Raw genomic sequence first — 21462 nt, 5'->3', positions numbered from 1 at the left:
CGTCAAGTGGTTCATTAATAAACCCACCACAGAAAAAAAGAGTTAGGTGGTGCTGTTATTAGTTATATTTACCGTAATTTTATTACACATGATCGAGAAGTAAACAACTGTATGATGTTGTTTTAAAGTATGCATGACTAATGTTTAACTGTTTTCTTTTACTTTGAGATCATATGTCAACGTGTTTTGATCAACCAGAGGCCAAATATGGACTTCTTTGTCGTTAGTTATCAATACTGAAAACTACATGTTTAAAGTACAGCACCGATACATTTGCATGAGAAAATATATATAAAGCTAAACAGTTCACCGACTTACTTAATTAAAAAAAAAAGAAAATCATAAACAATCAAATTTTAAAATTAAACTAGTAAGTTTTTAGCATCTTTTTGTAATCTTAATTTCGGTGGAACACGAACACAGGAGTGTCAATGCCCACTAAAAGTCCAAGCTACAAATGAAAATGTACTATTTTGCTAGCCATTAGACGTTTATGCTATCGTCACACCAAAGTATCAGCAACGGTTGCTGCTGACATTTCGAGTCAGAGCAAGTGATAGCATTAGAAAAGTACCAAATTTTATTGTTTGTTCGATGTATTACAGAGTTTTCTACGGTCTTTAGGTTACGCATACGTAATCCCGTTAATTGTTCAAACTGTAATTTCCTGTTATCTTTGAAAAACAAAATAATAAACTGGTTATTAAAGTCAGCATTTAACGTAGATTTATCTTGTATTGTAATCCCTTCAATGAACGCATAAAAAGTTGCGTCTTTAACGTTTCACCTTCCTACAAAGCTATACTAAGCAACATTATCGTTAGAAAAGGTTAAAAAAAAAAAAGGAATGCAAGAGTACTCTTATCACAAAGAAATTAACTATAACCACTCATGAGACAACTTTGACAGCCCTCCCCGTTATCCCCAACCCCTTCTCCTTTCCTTCTTGGATCGCTTCTGTAATCATTACGTTAACAATGATTTATATAACGTACAAAAACTGCAAGACCACATCGCAAATTTCGGTACTTTTTTCAGTTCAACTTGGTGCAGCAAAAACCCACACTTTTATTTTGACATCTGAGACAAACTCCAATGCTTTGTTTAAAACAAGAACTATAAGGTATCTATATGTATTGTTTAAGGAATATATTCAAAAAGCAGACTTTGGATACAAACTAATTTTCGGTCAATATATGATGTGTTCAATCTTATTTGTGATGATTCGTTAAGACACAATTTTGGACGCGGCTACTTATCGAGGCATGAAATCGAGTGTTCTTGCTAGATCTGCCAGTAGTAAAAGATGATATGTAGCGTAGCTTTCTGAGATAGCAGTAGTTGGTATAATTAAACCGCTTCTATAATATCTTGGATCAGTTGGGAAAAATAAGTAATCAAGAAGTATCATGTAAAATCAACAATTACTATGCATATGGTACATAGATATATGCTTGTAGAATATGTTTCGGCAAATTAAATGACTGGGTGGATGTATAAATATTTTTTCTACACCTGCATATCATAACTGATAATCTAGGAAGCTGATTTTCTTATCCAGAATTCAACAATAAAACAATGAAGCTTTCATCTGATAAAGTAGATCTGAGTCCTAGCTGGAAAGTGTTTAAATTCAGAAATATGACATAGATGTCCATGAATTTAACAATAACTTTGTAAATCTAATGCTTGAAGATAGACAGAATTCATGAACATACAATTATATAAGGTTTGTTTTTATGTGTAGAGGAAGCAATGATAAAGCAGTGAAGTACCTATAAAAAGATCACAAAACAGCTGTGACTTCTGGTCAAGGAGTACTGCAACATCGGAAATCGACGTTAGAGTACAAACGCGTGTGAGTGATAATCATTAAATGTATCTGCTGATATCGATGTCTAGAAGTACTTATACTGCTCTTGTAAAGTAAATGTGTGTTTATTACAATTAAAATGAGTAAAGTTAAAGGCTTGTCCAAGGTCAGGTGACCATTACCAATATTAGATGTTGTTATATAAATGCAACTCCTTACAGTTACGTTTAATCTGAAAGTCTTTTGTTGCATAGCAGAGATAAGAATATGAGCTTTCTATTGGTATAAAATATCATACATGTATAGTTTCTGCGTCCTTGAAAAAGAAACAAAAACCAACAGAATAAAGGTAAAAAAAATTCATAATATGTGAAGCATTGTGCTGTTGCACTTACTTTTTTACATTTTAAAAGATGGTTTATTAAAAATATTTTGAATGATGCATTCCAAAAATAAATATTCTTTATTTTAGAGAAATCATTCAGGTTAAGTTTATTTTGTACCGAAAAGAAAAAGGATAAAAAATGTTGAAATTGTGATTTAATATACCTTCTTATATAATTTAAGATTTATCAATGTTGAAATGATTTTTTTTTATTTCTAGAGAAGGACAAATTTAATATATTTAACTTTTTTTAAATTGTACCTAAAGAAAAAAAGTACTATGAGAAAAATTATATGATTAAATGTGAGCATATTTTGTAGTTGTTTTCTATAATGGCCAATATGTTGTTTAGTCCATAAGCCTATATTTCAATATCGATTGTCTTAAACAAAAGAATGTATAATTGATCATGCTTTTCATATTTTCGTGTTTTTCATACCTTCATAATTACCAGTAAAGTAAACAACAGCAATGAATAACTTTTGCACTAACACCAAAAGTTATAGATGAATGATTGGTGTCCGTATTCGTTTATAGTCCTTGGTCCTAATTTAATAACTTCCAAAAGTCATATACATTATTGATACAATTACTAGAAAAATATGGTCGTTTGAACAAATATAATGTTTGTTTTGAAATACAAATACCACTGTAATTAAAGATAAAATGTAGGGCTTGCTTCTGTAGTCTGTAGTACTGTTATGTTTGTAGTCACATAATATGTCTAAATATACATGACAAAGTTTTTCTTGTTGTGATAAAAATCGAATTTTAACACATTTAGTTATAATCATCATTTCTATTTATAATATAAACAATAAATCATGTTTTATTTTTTAATAAATTGTTTTTGTAAGCAATGGTATGTCCAGACATAACGCTTTTTTTTTACTTAAGTGTACATGAGAAAACTCTTTTGATATGAGATTTTGTTATCCAAAATTCCCGTTAATTCAGGCGAGTGATGTGAAAAATTCATTTTGTAAAATTTGCATTTTTTTAACTTCATTTTGTAAATTCTATGAAAATTTTATCGTATTTATATGGAGTGTTTAAACAATTAAGGGCTTGAAAATGACGTCAAAAAGGGGGAGGTGTTTCTTTTTCCAACGATAAATAAAGTTTCGCTACTGAAAAAACTGGTATAGACCTAGGAAATGTTTAAACGGGCTACAGAGAAATAAAATGCATCCAGAATACTTGTTTTTTAAATGCCGATAAAGATTCGGAGAGACGAGAGATGTACAATTAATGTCGATTTGTAGTCAGGGTGTCAAAAGTCAGTCACGTCGAAAATTGACGTTGGTCAGAATATGCTGACATAATCAAGTGAGGATCTTTCCCTGTGTATAGTTCCATTTACAATATTATATTCACTGAAAGTAGCGTTCATGACATTGTAAAGTTATACCTCAAGATAAGTGTACTGAGGTAGAAGGAGCAGACATTAAGAACCAATGACGTTGTCGGACGTCATGAAACTAAATGACGACAGCGCCGGGTGACCATTTAATGTCTTTTTTATTTTATAATAATTTGGCAATTTATCAACGTATCAAGCTAAATATTTCAACATTTCTTAAACATCTTTTTATTAGATATTCTTTATAAATTTTGTAAGCACAGACTACATAGTATAAATTTTATCGGATCAGTCCACGAGCTTTTTGATAACCCCTCGTACTATCAATCCATTTAGAGTAGTTAGCACTGGAAATTTTAGAGTAATTGGCAATACACATCCTATTAACAAAAGGACTACAGACTCTACAAATAAATTTAGCAAATTTACAGATAATAAATTATAACCGTACATTTTTGTGCCTACTACAGTAAGAGTGAAAACTCGGAAATGGACAGAAATTTCAGACCATCTGCCAAAAGGATGTACAGTGTTACATAGAACATATATTATATTTTACTTGACTATATTTTTTTGTTAGCCTGCAAGCAACATGGGCACCTAATCTTGGCCAAGCCGTTCAGTCATTTTCCACAATAAAAAAATTATATTTCATGTTGTTCATACATGTAAGTACATTTACATTGGGGTATTGCTTACATTTCCTTGGTCACTACTGTGATAGTGCTTTCCTGCCTTTAGGAGGGATTCTTCTCATATTTCTAGTATTTAAAAATCAATGAAATTTTCACAGAATTAAGAAGACAATATCACTAAATGATGGTATCAGTTAGATTAAATTTGACCGTTTCATATTAGAGGCAAGGTCAGGTCAAGGACATTACCTTTTCCCTGGGCATTAAGAATAAAAAATTACTGTTTCCAATCATGCAATGCCTACTTCTATTTCAATAAATTAAATGTTTTTTTTCTTTTTGCATAAAGAGATATTACCATATAGGGTCTATAAGATGATATTACCAAAGTGACATAAATTATTTAACTAAAATGGATATTGGCTAATCCGAATTTTCTCTATTTTTCTTAAAATTTTAAGATATTTTAGTTATTTTTATATGCTTCCTATATATAAATTTTTCTTACTTTCACATATGGTAAAGTTGTCACATAAAGATACAAAATGATATAAAAACAAAAAGTTTTGATCGTTTACTAAGAGAGAAAAAACACTTTTTACCGATTTTTGGCTCAAATCTGTACTTAGATTGGAAGCTTTTAAAAGCTAACATAATTGTAGTTTATTTGGAAAATCATATTTATTTGATATATTTTAAAACTTTAGTCCCTTATTATTAATTTAACTTACATTTAAAAAAATTCTTCAAGTCTTTGATTGTGTAAAAATTATAACTAAATTCATCGTTCTATAATAATTTTTAGAGACAGAAAAGAAGATATTTTCATACATGTACGCCGCCATTCCGACAAAAATATAGTCCCTGCTAGATTTCAAACTCAGTTTACCATTTCTATTTAAAGTTGTACAATTGTGATGAGGAAAGAAAAATATGATCTTTTAAATCTCTTACATCTAAATATATAAAACATATAAGCAAATATACTTTGATTGTTTCATCTAGTAAGGAACCAGACAAGAATCCCTCCTTAAATAATATTACATTTTCTTTTCGACATTAAGAATTGGGTATCACAGAGTCGATTTAGTGCTATTCAAGTATCACTTAAAAATAGTTCATCATGTTTTAAAAAGATAAAAAATCAACATAGCAAAATCAATTACTTAATACAATAAAGCACGCTGTAGGCTATTAGTTTTACACAATGAAGAGCAAAGATACATTTACATCAACAGAAATATAATTGTTATTTTATCGACAAATTGCTTTTTTGATAATCCTTCAGGTGTGTTTCAAAAGTTTTCATGTTGGTGAAATTTTCGTGAAATTTGTTGGAGTACTTTATACTCTTTGAATAATGCTCCTTGTCAAGATACTATTTCCATCATATTTAATAATTTAATAATGAAATAAAAAAGGTACAGAAGTAAGTACTTGCCTTCAAAGCAATATTTTGAGAATAGCCTTTCCTTCTTTTTTTTTTTCTTTTTATACATGTATCTTGTAAACTCTAAAACATAGATAATATAGCGAGTGTTTCCGTATGCCAGGTAAATTTCGTTGTCGTTACAGAGCTTACATAACTAAATGGACACCACATGAATAAACCCATCAAATAAAGTTTTGCGGTAAACATTTTAAAAAAATATATGATATGGCAAAACATTCCGGATTAGATGGTTTCTGATAACTGTCACATATATTTTAAATCAAGCAAAGAAGTAGGTACGGTTTTGGCTTTATTATGCCTTTAAAAAATAATGTTTTCAAAAAGTATTGAAATTGGCTTAAATAAGAGTTGATTAAATGACTGTGATAAATCATGAAAGAATATGACATGAAGGAGGACCGTTCTGGAAATATGACATCATTAATTTGTTACATTTCTTAGTTTTAAACAGAAAAAACCCTCAAAATGTCTATATTAAGGGATTAATTTCCTTAAGAAAATAGTGCCCACAGCCGTCACCCACTTCGATTTTTAAAATATGTTAAGTAAATTTCTTTAAAAAATCACCGTTCTTAAAATCTTTGTGGGCGACGCATGTGGTCTATACATGTATCGCCTGAAAGAAAATTCTACTGGAAATTGATGTCTTCTGCAACTTTTAAAGAAACTAAAGAAAAATACATAAATTCTTCAGGTCTCAATTTGTATTTATAAGGTTATGAGAAATCTATTTGTATGATCTTACTGCATGGAATTCAAAACAATTCAAAAAGCATTAGTTTTAATTTCTTACTTTAAATTCATATTTTAGAAAATTACAGGGCCAGATTTGTATTGAAACCGCGCCTTGTTCTTTTTTATATTTTGTAGCATATATGGAAATATATGGAAACAATGGAATTAAAAAGCGAAAAAAATCCAAAACATTGGAAAAACAGACGTTATTAACAGTGGAACATATCATACAAGGGAATAACAGTGTAGTTTTATACAATAACAATAATATCAATTAATTTGGTGTGTTATGAATAAAGCATCAAGGGATTTCATGTGTAAAAACAAAATAAATAAATGACAGTCCACGGAATCTGATAATTCATTCTCATCATTTAATGTCCTTAGTGGACTATGCCCTCAAAGACCGATCTGTTAGTGTATGCATAATATTATCATGAAGATGAAATATGTTACAAAAATTGATTAATTTTCATTCTACAGATTGTTTGTATTGGAATTTAGAGTAATTTATTTGGTATGAAATTATGTTGCTAAATTTTGCCACCAGAGTAATTAATTGATAGGAAATATCACTCTCACTTATAAAATTCCTTACCTTAACTTTTACCGGGACGTGAATCGAGAATCTGGGCTGCAATAACTCCGAAAAACTCGGTCGCCCATTACTGGCCATATTGCAACTTTAAAAAGAGTTATTCCGAGATGAATAAAACTGGTAAATGTTTAAGAAAACTCCAAGGGTATCTCTATACTCCAGCATCGTGCGGATAATTCGCATTAATAGGTGGTCATTGTGTATATTACGGTTTTATAGGTGCGTAATTAAGAGACAAATTCCAGATGAAAGATCTGCAATGAGTTACGACCATTTAATTCCGTTCTTTAGTTGCTTTATCGCGCAGCCATCAGCCCTGTCCAGTTATATTTCTGTTTCTCTGTTTTGATGCACGGCCAGTGGCTATAGTGGTTCGAACAGAACTTGTTTTTTGTGATCACTTCCCGATCACGTTTCTACAAGAAGGTCTGGATGCTGGCGGCAGTGTACCTTAGCAAGAAATGACAAATGTCTATTAATCTGTTTGTCTGTTTGTGTTAATGTACTCTGGTCTGTCAAAAATGATTGAGGTTCTTCATTCAGGAAACGAAAATGAGAAAACCAAGAGCATGCAGATTGATTTCTTTCTTGTTTACTTCATAATTTGTACATGTTCATATCTACATTTGGAAGACAGAAAAGATAAATCTAGGTAAATCTTGTATATATTGACAGATTTCATAGATAGTTAATTCTGCCTTGTCGACAATTTGCCATTTCTTCCGACGGAGGTAATTTTTTTTAAACTTTGTTATTCCAGATAATGTTTTCAACAGTTCAATGATTTTTAATATGCCTTGTCATACAAACTATCATGTAACATAAACATTGAGATGACTTTTGATACGCCTTTAGCTTGCTGTTTTTAATAATCTATATTTATTGTGAAATGAAATATATTTCAAAGTAAACACAATCATAAAATTCAAATTTGCCACAGAATTCAAAAGTATTGTTTAGCTTCAAATATTCAATTTTACACGACATATAAATCGTTAAGTAAGGGGGCCCTTTTTATGCCCCGTAATCGAAGATTCGGGAGGTATGTAGTTTTTGTCCTGTCTATCCGTCTGTCTGTCTGTTCGCAAAAACTTTAACATTGCCCATAACTTTTGATTGGTTGGAGCTATGGCTGTCATATTTCACATGTGTATTCTTTATGACAAGATCTTTCATTGGGTACCAACATATTTGACCTCTTGACCTTGGAGTTTGACCCACTTTTGCAAAAAAATTACCCAACTTTAACACTGGCCATAACTTTTGAACAGTTGATGCTAGGGCTTTCATATTTCACAAGTGTATTCATCGCAACAAGACCTTTCCAGGGTGCAAGTATTTTTGACTTTTGACCTTGACCCACTTAAAAAAAATAACCTTGGTCATTACTTTTGAACAGTTTGCACTAGGGCTTTCAAATTTCACAGGTATATTCCTTGTGATAAGACCTTCCTTTGGATACCAACAGTTTTGACCTTTTGACCTTGGCGTTTGACCTACTTTTGAAAAACTTTAACCTTTGCCATAACAGTTGTTGCCATTGCTTTTATATTTTGCATGTGTATGTCTTCCCCTGCGTACCATTAATTTTGACCCTTTGACCTTGGTTGGTGTTTGAATGGTTAGTGCTTGGGCTTTCATATTTACCAGGTATATTCATTGACACAGGTTTTTTTTCTTTTATATTGATAACAACATTTTTGATCTCTTGAACTTGGAGCTTGACTTGAATTTGAGAAATTTTAACTTCTGCCATACGGGAGTATCGAACACATCTTGTTTCTAAGTATAATCAAGTTTATAACACATCCATATTGACAAAGCAATTTGCTCACTTGGATTTTTTTGGAGTATTTTATTTATAATTCAGGTAATTTAGGAACAATCTAAATAATAATAATTAAAAAACACACACACACACACACACATACAAACTAATAAACGACGACTTAATAAAACTTCGTTGATTTGATGAAAGCGAATTTTGTATCTTTTTTACCTTCACTTCAAGACCCGCATAAAACCGTGCAACTCTTTTATGATTAATACTTAGAAGTAACTGCTTCACATATTTCATACGATGTAAATTTCTTTGAGAATCTCGGGAGCCATAAGACAACATGCGTTCACCGTATGTAGGTGATCTAATGCAAGGATGATCAAGAAACATTACCGTTGCATAAAACAGGTGCCCCCACCCACGAGGTCACAGAAGGTCAGATCAACAGGTAAAGATATTAGCGATGTATTTATTTTGAAATTTTGTGCAATTAATGTTTATTATGTTCTCTATGCTAGCCGAGGTTCCATTTATAGACACTTTTGATGACATCAGCCTTGATTTTAAAGATAGTGCATAACATTGTGCAATACGAAAGCCGGATAGGCTCATTTTTGACAAGATAAAAAAAAATTAACTCGTTATAACGAGATAGTTATCTCGTTATAACGAGTTAGTATCTCGTTATAACGAGTTAGTATCTCGTTATAACAAGATAATTATCTCGTTATAACGAGTTAGTTATCTCGTTATAACGAATTAGTTATCTCGTTATAACGAGTTAGTATCTCGTTATAACGAGTTAGTATCTCGTTATAACGAGATAATTATCTCGTTATAACGAGATAGCTAACTCGTTATAACGAGTTAGTATCTCGTTATAACGAGTTAGTTATCTCGTTATAACGAGATAATTATCTCGTTATAACGAGTTAGTTATCTCGTTATAACGACATAGTTTTCTCTTTATTTTAAGATTTAATAGCAATATAGAAATAAAAATAGCTGTATAGTTTTAATGCCACTGAATTTTTAGCTAGTAACTATCGGTCAAATTTGACTTGAACAACTGATTAATGGTTGAAAATTTAATTTGCTCTGGGGTTTACTTATGATTAAATCTTGAACTATCTCGCTGTCAATAATCATATTTTGATAAGTATAGCAACTCTTAGCGAACACATTTACACATTAATTCGTGAACGCCTCCTCAAATTGTTGCATTAGGACGCGATATTTTTCTTTAAAAAATATTGCCAAATATACTTGCTTTAAACTTTAGCAATTTATTTATGACAACCATTTCTGATGAATGACACTATTTCGACATGTTTTCGACGACTTATACACTTTCATGTATCAATTTCTATACCGCTAAAATTAAATATCAGAGACAATATAAGTGCAACATATCGCACGCGTTTATGCAACATATAATATATACGATTACAGTGTGATAAATATGTTATTTTTGAGATTCAGAAATGTTTTGATGAAGGTGGATGGTGAGACATCAGCAGTTAGATTATAGGCGTAGTAATAGGGGGCTAATGTCCCCACCACCTTTTCTGAAAAGGGGGCGGTCAAGAGTATCTTTGTGCCCCTTTCTCCAGATTTTTTTTTTACCTGAGTAAATATCTCTCGAAAATAATGGCGAATACTCGTAGTTGGAATATCAAATCTCTTTTGTTTTTTGTTTTTGTTTTTGTTTTTTTTTTTGTTGTTGTTTTTTTTTTGCTTGTCAAATATTTTACTTGGTTTACCCCCCCCCCTCCCCCACCCCTTCCTCGCCTTGAACTTTGTGACTAAGCTTATGCAGATTGTCCACGATGATTAGGAATGATAAAGCAAAAATGATATTACATCCTTCTAAGTAATAAGACGTTAGATCTGATCTTCTGATCTGCTGATATTAATTGACATTTTATCTAATATTCTGTCATGACTCACTATTTATATTTTTTCCGGGGGGGGGGGGGGTCCAAGCTGTGGAGATTCACGTAGACCTATTTGAGATCCAAGTCTATTTGGTGGATCTTATGTTTACCACATGGTGACAAAACATCAAACCAGAGTTTACAAAACAAAAAAAAAAAAGTTTACAGAGTTTACAAAGCCAGTTCAGTTTTTTTTTTACTTAGGATTGATCAACGAATAGGGCTAATACTACAGTCATGTATATTATTAATACAACATTGAAGCAATATCATTAATTATTTTCCTCATCACAATATTTGTTATGCATACTTTGCAAGCATATAATTTTAAATTCAAAAAGAGATTGATGATTTTTTTGGGGGGGGGGGGGGAGGGGGGTTAATAAATGGAGGATATTCAATGTTTTGTAGCTGATATGGAATTCATTTCACGAGTGGGACAGGATTTTTTTAATATTTTCATGAGTGCGAAGCACGAGTGAAAATATCAAAAATCCTGTCTCACTATACAATACATATTTTTAGGCATAATTTATGCTTGAAATACACCTTAATTAATGCATATCATATTGTAAACTTTAGATAATAAACTTTCATTCTATACCCAAAAAGGATCACAAAAATGTCAACTGTTTTTACTATTGTCAAAGTGAGGCATGTGAATTCCTACATGCACTACATTTCAGCCTGCTGACCTTCACCTTTTTATTGTGGCTTCCGTAGAATAAAGAGCCCCAAAAGTTTTTTATTCTACCACATTGATAATAACGCAAAAATACATATTGTACATGAGATTTCATGCCATTTTGGTAAATTAAAATGTTTCTTTCTTTTAATAAACAAAAGAAATATATAAATTATTAAGTGATAAGTACAGTATTGTTCTTGAAATTCATCATATTTATTATTGAGGGGAAGGAGGGATTGGTGATAAAAACAACGTGAATTTAGTTTTTTTGTCTGACATTGAATTTTGATCTTGCCCCTTTAAGACGATAAAATTGAACTGGTATTCCTTGTTAACAGACAAGAAATTATCAAAATATGGACGTTAAATGGGATTATTTCTATGCATTTTTTATTGCGACAAAATATTACGCAAAAATTATCATAATTTTAACAAAGTTAAGAAAACTTGATCAGGGCAGTTAATCAGCCAGAGTATATATATATTTTATTCTGATCTCCTTGTACAAGTTGAAAAAATTTTGACGTTATATACATTCCATTTGAAGATGACACTAATTCTATTTTGCAATTTTAAGGTATAACACAACACATGAGGCGGTCATAAGTTTCCGTATATTTGTCTTCGGTCTTTTCAATAAACAACACTAATCAAAGGCATAACACAAAAAACTAGAATGCTGTTGTTCCATTAAATCTTTATCACGCACACTTCAAACAAATTTGATCTACTCGCTTCTGTATATTTCCTATAAATAATGGTCTATTCTTTACTCAGAAATATAAACTCTTAAGATCAATTTTTATCTCGTTATAACGAGATAATTATCTCGTTATAACGAGATAACTAACTCGTTATAACGAGATAACTAACTCGTTATAAGGAGATAATTATCTCGTTATAACGAGATAACTAACTCGTTATAACGAGATAACTAACTCGTTATAACGAGATAACTAACTCGTTATAACGAGATAATTATCTCGTTATAACGAGATACTAACTATAACGAGATAACTTACTCGTTAGAACGGGATAATTATCTCGTTATAACGAGATACTAACTCGTTATAACGAGATACTAACTCGTTATAACGAGATAACTAATTCGTTATAACGAGATAACTAACTCGTTATAACGAGATAGTTATCTCGTTATAACGAGTTAAATATTTTTTTTGTCTTGTCAAAAATGAGCCTATCCGGCTTTCGTAGTGCAACGTTTGAATAGAGAAAAAAAAATTATACGACCGGTGAATTATTAGAAACTGACTAATCGTAAACTATGACATCTTTCCAAATATGGTATCAACTTTTTTCTGCACGTCTTAGATTCATTTTAAAGATTTAAAAAGAGGTGTTATGGATGTTACAAAAAATAACCTAAACAATCTAAAAAATGAAAGAAAATTTTAAAAAAAATCCCCTTCAAACACTGTTTATGCAGTCCAAACATAATGTAAGGTAACAAGAGGCCCATGGTTTTTGACGGTTTCCTGAGTATCATGAGTTTCACATACCTATAACCACTCCTTTTGGTCTCATATACTTCATATACAGGTGACAAAAATTATAGTTTGGTGAGGACTCTATGATCATTATCATGTTCATGTTTCTTTTCTCCCAGAAGTTCTGGAGTAAAGAAGACAAGGTAAACCGTATTATGACCAACTTAGGCCACCCTGAGACCTGATTCCTAGAGACCTTGACTGTATGAAGTTTATAATTTTGTGTAGAGCTAGCTGCTTGAGATACTCATGAAACGTATTTAGATGCTAAACATCTAAAAGTAATGACGATTTTCAATGATGTACTGAGTTTTCAAAATATGACCAACTTAGCCCAACCCTGCGGTCTGAACCATGTGACAGGGGGCCATGAAATTTATAATTTCAGTAGAGGACTAAATCTCAATCATAATTATGCAAACATTTTGTCAGGATGTCGATGAGTAAAGAAGATGTCCAAAGAGGAAATGTGTTTTGTAATGCGTATGACCAACTTAGCCCCAAACTAGCGTCTTAATGCAGAGGACATGCATTTTTTAAATTTTGGTAAAGGGTTATTTTCCCATTATGATCATATATTCAGTTTGCCCACTAGATGTCCTTCGTAAAAGAAGATTTTCAAAGATGAAAGGTATTTCCATATTAAAATTTTGGTATAAATGAGCCACAAAAATCCAAATTTTGGGTAAAGCGTAAAGAACCATGGGCCTGAACCACGAGCTCGTCGGCCATGGATTTTACAATTTTGGTAGAAGGCTAAGTGTTTATTATATTCATGGAAAGAGTTTGACTGCTCAAGCCCATGAGTAGAAAAGATTTTCAAGAACGTAATATATTTTCAATTAAAGACCATTTAAGTCTCACTCTATCGGATTTGAATAACTGACCTAGTGGCCACGTTAAATCATAATTTTGGTACAAGATTAATAATCATTATGATCATGAATATTGTTTGCCTCCTAGATGCCCATGAATAAAGAAGAAGATTTTCGAATATGTAATTTGTATTTTCATTATATGACCATCTACATGTATAAGCCCCTCTCCAGGCCTGAACTATGGACTCATGGGCCTTGAATTTCAAAATTTTGGACATTATAATCATACAACCAGTTCCCATGCTAGATGTTCTGAAGAAGATTTTCTAAGATATTTCGCATTTTCTATATATGACAAACTTAACCCCACCCTGAGGTCTGAACCTTGAAACCAGGGGCCATGAATTTTTCACAATTTTGGTATAGGGCTCATTGCTTATTGTCGTTTACTGATTTTTATTTGAAAATTAAAATAAGTAAACGACTATATATAGTCGTGTACTTATTTTAATTTTCAAATAAAAATCAGTAAACGACATTATTATAACCATTCTAAGAGTTTTACTGCCTGATACCCGGGTGTAAAACAGAGGATTTTTGAAGATTGCATTATATTTTCATGGTTTTGGTAACATTCCTCAGACCCCAGGAAGGCAGAGAATATGATTTTACAATTTTTCTTTCTCTTTTTCTAGAAATGCTACATGTATATACCAGTATTGGTTGATTTGTTTGACCGGTTTCACAGAAGAAAAATGAAAATGTTTGAAAGTTTGCGACCAACACATAATGGAAGATGCACAACTGATGACGTGCGACAGACGAAAGGAGATAGCAATACGTCATCCGAGTGACTATGGTGACTTGAAAACTTGCACATCGAATGGCATCAGACAACACTTCACAACAGCCTAAGTCTAATTGAGTCCAAACTCTCTCCATACTTTTCACTTTATCACTTTAATTACTACAAAAGCATAAACTTAACCTGAATTCAATTTACCTCATACACGTACATACATGTAAAACTTGAAAAAATATTTTCCTTATGAAACTTCAAAATATACTACATATTTAGAAGGCAAACCTGACTAGGTCTACCTGTTCTGTAGTTCACTAAGTTGAAACATGAGAACAATATTTGGCAAATGCTTCGCGTACAAAAAGTCATGAATATAATGAGTCTCAACTTGCATTATTGCATCCCGGATGACTGGGTTGCTTTATTTTGAAGATACAGTGTAGAAGCTGCCGAGAGTAGCTATATGAGGAAACAATCGTAGAAGAAATGAATATGGAACAAATATACAAAAACTAGTCTACTTCTCTTTTTTTATTTACTTCATTAAAAGGGATGCATCAGATTCTTAATTGCTTAAAAATAAGGGTATGTGTCTAAATGAATGAATCAGGTTCACAGTCAATGACCAGTAACTATTCTGAAAGAAAAGTGATATTTAATTGAAACAAAGAACAGTATCAAAACAACTTTGAAAAGATAAATGAGGCTCATTCACATTAAAATAAAAGTTTTTTTTCTTATATATCATTATAAACCAATAAAAGGCATTATCTACATGTAAGAAAAAAAAAATTAAAAGATTATCAAGTTATCACCAGTTCCGTTGCAGTATACATATAACATTCGAGTTTTGCAAACTTTGTGAAGAGTGTTTTTGTCTTTCTTTTCTAAAGCATACAGTTGTATCGTACACCAGTTGATAGATTCCTCAAAGAATCGAATATTTATTTATTTTTTAATTAATCTGAATTGTGTAAGAATTCTTATGGATACTGGCAATTTGAAAAACAGTCATGCTATTTCAGTGGTTTGACAGCTACATGACTTTCATGCAATGATGTTATCTCTGATAATTACAAAGGTAAACCTGGACTCTCTGGGGACAATGTTTTATTTGTACTGCTAAAAACAACATAGGCAGATCTACACGTTACATAATATCTGTTTTTCCTGATAACATAAACAGGATTCACGTTTAAAACTCTTTTTTCTACTGTTTAGATTGTGTGTCAAAACGTAAATGAATTCTAGGCATATTATGTAAATATCAATAATCCGGAATAATTATATAACATTAAGTTTGTTGATACAAATTAATGTTTATTAGAAATCAAAAGTTTATTATACAAGCAATTTATATATTAAATATATGTGTATCATGTTTACTAAACATGTCAATAATTATGTGGTAACGGGGCATATTGTATAGTAAATATCAATAATCCAGATTAATCATATTGCATCCAGTGTGTCGATACAAATTACTGTTTTGTTAGAAATCAAATACATAAAAGAGCAGTTTATTTTTCAAGTTCAATTCGAATGTTATCTTAGCATTTATATTAGATATACTGGTATATATCGTACTTAAATTTACTGGATTTAATAAAATATAAATTTAATAAAAACTGTAAGTATGCATTCCTGACAAAGGATAATAAAAATTAATATCTGTCAGGTCATCCATAGATCTGAACTGCCATTATGATAATGACTTGCAGAAAAAAGTGTCACGTGCCAATCAAACCACAATATTTATTTTAAAGACCTGCATCTCCGTAATGGGGGCATAACAACAATGGAAAGGAAAAACTGATATCAAAGCATTCTTGCTCTAATTAATACAGTCTGACAGAAAGAACTACTTACTTTAACCCATTTCAGAATTCTTTTCCGGAAAAGCCTGTCCCAAAATGAAATTTCGGCGTCGGCGTTGCAGACTTTCTTTTTCTTTCGTCGAATTAACATAGTTACAGAAGTATGGAGAACATATAGACATTATTTCAAATTAGAGCATTGGGTAGAAAATCCACAGACAGAATTTCAGTTTCGAATCACAGATATCTATAATGTCCGCCATTAGTTATTTGTATCCACACCACAGTAATAACTTCCACGCTCCGAGGGAATCAGACGTCAGATTTAGAGTCGGATAACCAACACCAATATGAACTGCAGCACTGATAATTGGATAAATGACTTCAAAACATAAATAAAATCAAGGGGAGTCATCACTTCCGCTCCACCACTGGACACAAGTGTTTGTCATTAACCCTCTGTTACAGTATATAATCGGTTTCTGACCCAATCCAATATTTCTTTCCTCACATGCCTTTGAAGTTTTGACATTTTCATGAGCAAGATGAGATAAAATATCATACATAGGTCTCAATGTGTCAAAAAGTTTAACTTTATTGTTTGTTAATAACTTTACATCTGTATTTTGACAACTCAATCGTCGATGTCAGAATAGTGTTTATCTAATCTTACTCCAAATCTTCGTGTAATTAGAACTTTTTTTTAAAATTCATCCATCAAAGATGCGGAAATTTCATGTCATGGTTGTCACCATCTTCTAGTAGTTAATACAAGGTTTACATGTATAGTATTGTACGACCTATTTACATGAAACCTAGGTTCTAGAATGCTAGTAGGATAATACTGACAACCAAGACAACCAGAATGTCGTATCTTAAATACTAAAGTATCAGTAAAAGGTTGGAAGGACACACAAAATCGAGTTGTCATGTCATATGTGGCCACATCACATCTAAGCATTATGCAGAAACATGGCATGCTGGAATTCCGTTTTTATACAATAACTTTTTCGCAAAGATTACTAGAATTGAATTACATCAGAGAAAAAAAAATGAGTGGTGTCAAATACTTTCCGATTTTTTAAAATGAGAACCGGAAGTAATCTTGTAACCAAGCAACCTCTCAAATTTACAACGATTTACTGTTGTTGCAATTTGTTATTAATTTGCTCTTCTATTATTGGTTGTTTGTTCTGAAGCGAAATGAAAGAAACCGTCAGTCTTTTAACCATCGAGATTGCGTCCGATTGTCGGTGGAGGGTGCCGATGATTATGATTTTGGACCTTTGAAAGAATCCCCGAGAGTTTTTATTGCATTATGGGTTTATTCTTTTAATTAGAAAAACATCGACGAGTTATCCATAACTCCCTGTTTGATTAATAAGCACATTGGGTCTTTTGAGTGCAGTTCTATTTGCCACTAACAAGTCTGGGTCAACAAAATTCTCTTTGAGTTAAGACAGAATGTTTAATACGACAGAAGTTTTAAATATGAACAAGAGCCCCATGGATCACGACACTCACCTGAGTCACTTTGGCCCTGCTGTTTTTCATCAGATTTTACCCCTTGTAATACTTTGATTCCCTATTCTGGCCCCATCCTACCCCGGGGACCATGATTTGAAAAAAAAAAAAAAAATAAATTCTACACTTCCTCGGGAAGCTTCCACATAAGTTTCACCTTTTCTGACCCTGTGGTTCTTGAGAAGAATATTTTTAAAGATTTTTTTTCAATGTATTTCAATGTAAAACTTTGATTCCCTATTGTGACCCCACCCTAACCCCAGGGACCATGATTTGAACAATGTAAATTTGAAATCTATACTACCTTAGGAAGCTTTCACATATGTTTCCCCTTTTCTGGCCCAGTTGTTCTTGAGAAGAATTTTAATGACCCCACCCTTTTTGTCTTTTCTTGATTATCTCTCCTTGAAAGGGGCTTGGCCTTTTTTTTTAACAATTCAAACTCCCCTTTACCCAAGGATGCTTTGTACCAACTTTGGTTAAAACTGACCCGGTGGTTTTTGAAAAGAAGTTGAAAATGTGAAGAGTTTACAGACAGACATCAACCCATACAGTCCACCTCAGTCCCGGGCGAGAGGGATGAAACTCCCAGCATTCCGAAGATCAATGCTTGCCTTAATGAAAATTCACCAGTTGATCTGGGTCCATTTGCCTTCCTTCTGAGATACAGACCTAGCTTCTTCTTAGCCCTACTTTTCCTCAACAATTGACAGCATGTCTTAGTTTCGAATTTACAGCTCTGTATATGCTAAGCTACATGATGCACATCATTTTTTTTCAGCAAGCACTCTGCTACACTGCCCATGTCTATTTATATTTTTACATAAAATACAACAAATAGAAGATATTTCAGTTTTTAAAGAAATTTGAAGGGAGAGTTAAGTACGAAACTATCTCCTGCCACCAAAGAATAATCTGCATTTTCTTCTGTTTTTTCTAAGGATTCCAGGCTTACGGAATGTATTATCTTAAAACATTTATTGAATCTTTTAATCTTCTGTTTAATGTTTACCCAGACTGTACGGGGTAAACATTGGGGTCCAGGGAGCTTTATCAGGGAAAACTTAAAAAGCAGTATTTGATTACAAAACTGTGAATATTATAGAAAATAAATTATTTAAAACTATTAATTTTGCAAGATCCCCTTGCTACAGATTAAAATGGTCTAAATAAAATATTGTAAAGAACATTAAATACATTACTGAAAGCAAATTATGCACGACTTAATAAACAGCACTTGGCAAAAACACGGATCCATTTTAAGCTTCAGTTTTATTGAAAGGAAAAATCATGTTGATTAACGTTGCAAAAGTAGTTGTCCTAATTTTAATATATGCATAAATCATACGAAAAAACAAAGATCTTTTATGGAATAAATTGAGAAATTCCATTTATTTGATTCACAGATGAATAAGTCTAACTTGTACTGATATTTAATACGAGTGAAACCTTGATAAACCATCGAACAACCAAAAAAAAAAAAAAAAAAAAAAGAAAAGAAAATCATTTTCCCCCTAGAAAATTTCAAAATCAACAATTAACAGAGAGTTATGTTGGAAGTAGGGCTTAAATAGGATTAATTGATTACTCATTATTAATTTGCCGTTCTTATATCAGAAGGCTTTGCAGATTCAACCCCTGCAGCTAAACCAATTACGCGTAGGAAGCAACTTAATTAGACAAATGCCATAAATATTTCCACTACTCGGCCGTGACCAGTTGATTGTGCTCCTCTTCGCTAAAACGCAAGAACAATAAGGGATATGCAGAGTGTCATATTCTCATATGATAGTGACATTTTTATACACAAAATTTTTACGTTTTACGTCCGTTTAGAAAAAAAGCAATGTGGTTTATGAATCAATTGCCATTTTGCAATGATGAATGATGTGTAGCAAAGTTCAGAGTGCAGAGAATGCTAGTATGAAACGAGAAAAGCTTTTTTATTATTTGAAAATGAAGAAAAGGTTTTCTACAACTTATCTCTTGTTTTCTGTAACCGAATAAAAAATCCAGTTTCTGCTAAATCAACACACAGGAGAATTGAATTTCTATATAACCCGACCTACCACCAACCCGTCAAGTCATGTTCAGTCTAATTTCATATACGTATCGCCCATCTCAGGGTCACAAATTTACATATTCGGGTTGTTCATCTGTCAACTACATTGAAGTGTATATTATATTGCCAATATACTAGATAGTGTAAGTAAATACCCAATACAATTAATCATTTACAATTTGAAACGGGGAGTTGATTTAATTTCGCCAAGAGCTCGGCACTTTGAAGTGAAAGTTGGGGGTCCTGCGTCACGGTAGGCGTTGGCACGATAAGAAACCCTCACTGCTCAATAGCCCCGAGTACCTAGTAAATGTCTAAATTTGAAGACCTTCACCGGTATATGGTGACGTCTTTATATGAGTGAAAAATTCTCGAGTGGACGTAAAACAACATACAATCAAATACTTTTTGGCTGTTTTATAAGGGGCGCGCGCCTGGAGCGCCCCGCCTGTTCATCCATGTCATGTGTATAAAATATTTAAAGACACGTATTGTGATACATGTATTTATATAATTTTTTTTTAGCTCTAATGTTATAATGTATATACAATGATTACAGTGTTTGTGGAACAAGTATACCACATGCTACACACCATTAGCAATGTTACATGTAAAAGCTCTGTGAAAAATATGCATTTTGCAAAAATACCTCGAAGATTTAAGAACCCAAAAGAACAGTAATAAAAAAGATTATTCAATGACCCTTGATGTTTTATTCAGGAAATGTTTGCGAGAATTTTTCACTCATGCTGGGATACGACCAGTTTCCAGTGGAGGACTTCAAATGAGACATGTGCTCGGCACTCATGGCCATTCATCAGTTAGCACTTGTTTTTATGCCCCCGTATCGAAGATTCGGGGGTATATAGTTTTTACCCTGTCTGTCTGTCTGTTTGTCCGCAAAAACTTTAATATTGCTTATAACTTGATTAGTTGGAGCTATGGCTTTCATATTTCACATGTGTATTCCTTGTAACAAGACCTTTCTTTGGGTACCATCATATTTGACCTTTTGACCTTGAAGTTTGACCCAGTTTTATTAAATTTTACCCAACTTTAACCTTGGCCATAACTTCTGAACGCTTGGTGCTAGGGCCTTCATACTTCACATGTGTAATCCTTGTGACAAAACCTTCCTTTGGATACCAACCACTTTGACCCTTTGACCTTGACCTTGGAGTTTGACCTACTTTTGAAAAACTTTAACATTGGCTGTAACTTTTGAATGGTTGGTGCTAGGGCTTTCATACTTCACATGTGTAATGCTTGTGACAAGATCTTTTTTGGATATCAACAACTTTAACCCTTTGACCTTGGAGTTTGACCTACTTTTGGAAAACTTTAACCTTGGCCATAACTTTTGAACAGTTGGTGTTTTGGCTTTTATTTTTTCACCTGTGTAATCCTTGTGATAAGCCCTTCCTTCAGATACCAACAATTATAGCCCACTGACCTTGACCTTGGAGTTTGTTATACTTTTGAAAATCTTTAACTTTGGCCATATCTTTTAAACGGTTGGTGCTAGGGCTTTCATATTTCACATG

General features: G+C 32.3%; 1 protein-coding gene across 1 annotated transcript in view; it reads right to left on the bottom strand.

The window, feature by feature from the left end:
- LOC133171786 (inositol 1,4,5-trisphosphate receptor type 1-like) overlaps window positions 1-16710 on the bottom strand; it is a 65211-nt gene extending 48501 nt beyond the window's left edge. Inside the window, exon 1 of the mRNA XM_061306587.1 lies at window positions 16385-16710. Within this exon, the coding sequence (XP_061162571.1) occupies window positions 16385-16483 (99 nt within the window). The 5' untranslated portion in view covers window positions 16484-16710. The remainder of the gene's footprint in view (window positions 1-16384) is intronic.
- Window positions 16711-21462: the final 4752 nt, after the last annotated feature.

Source organism: Saccostrea echinata, unplaced genomic scaffold (assembly GCF_033153115.1).
Source record: "Saccostrea echinata isolate AGI-Se365-2 ecotype Australia unplaced genomic scaffold, CSIRO_AGI_Sech_v1 ptg000054l, whole genome shotgun sequence".
NCBI classification, from domain to species: Eukaryota; Metazoa; Mollusca; class Bivalvia; order Ostreida; family Ostreidae; genus Saccostrea; species Saccostrea echinata.
Note: the sequence above shows the minus strand (reverse complement) of the source record. Positions and strands in the feature narration are given on the sequence as shown.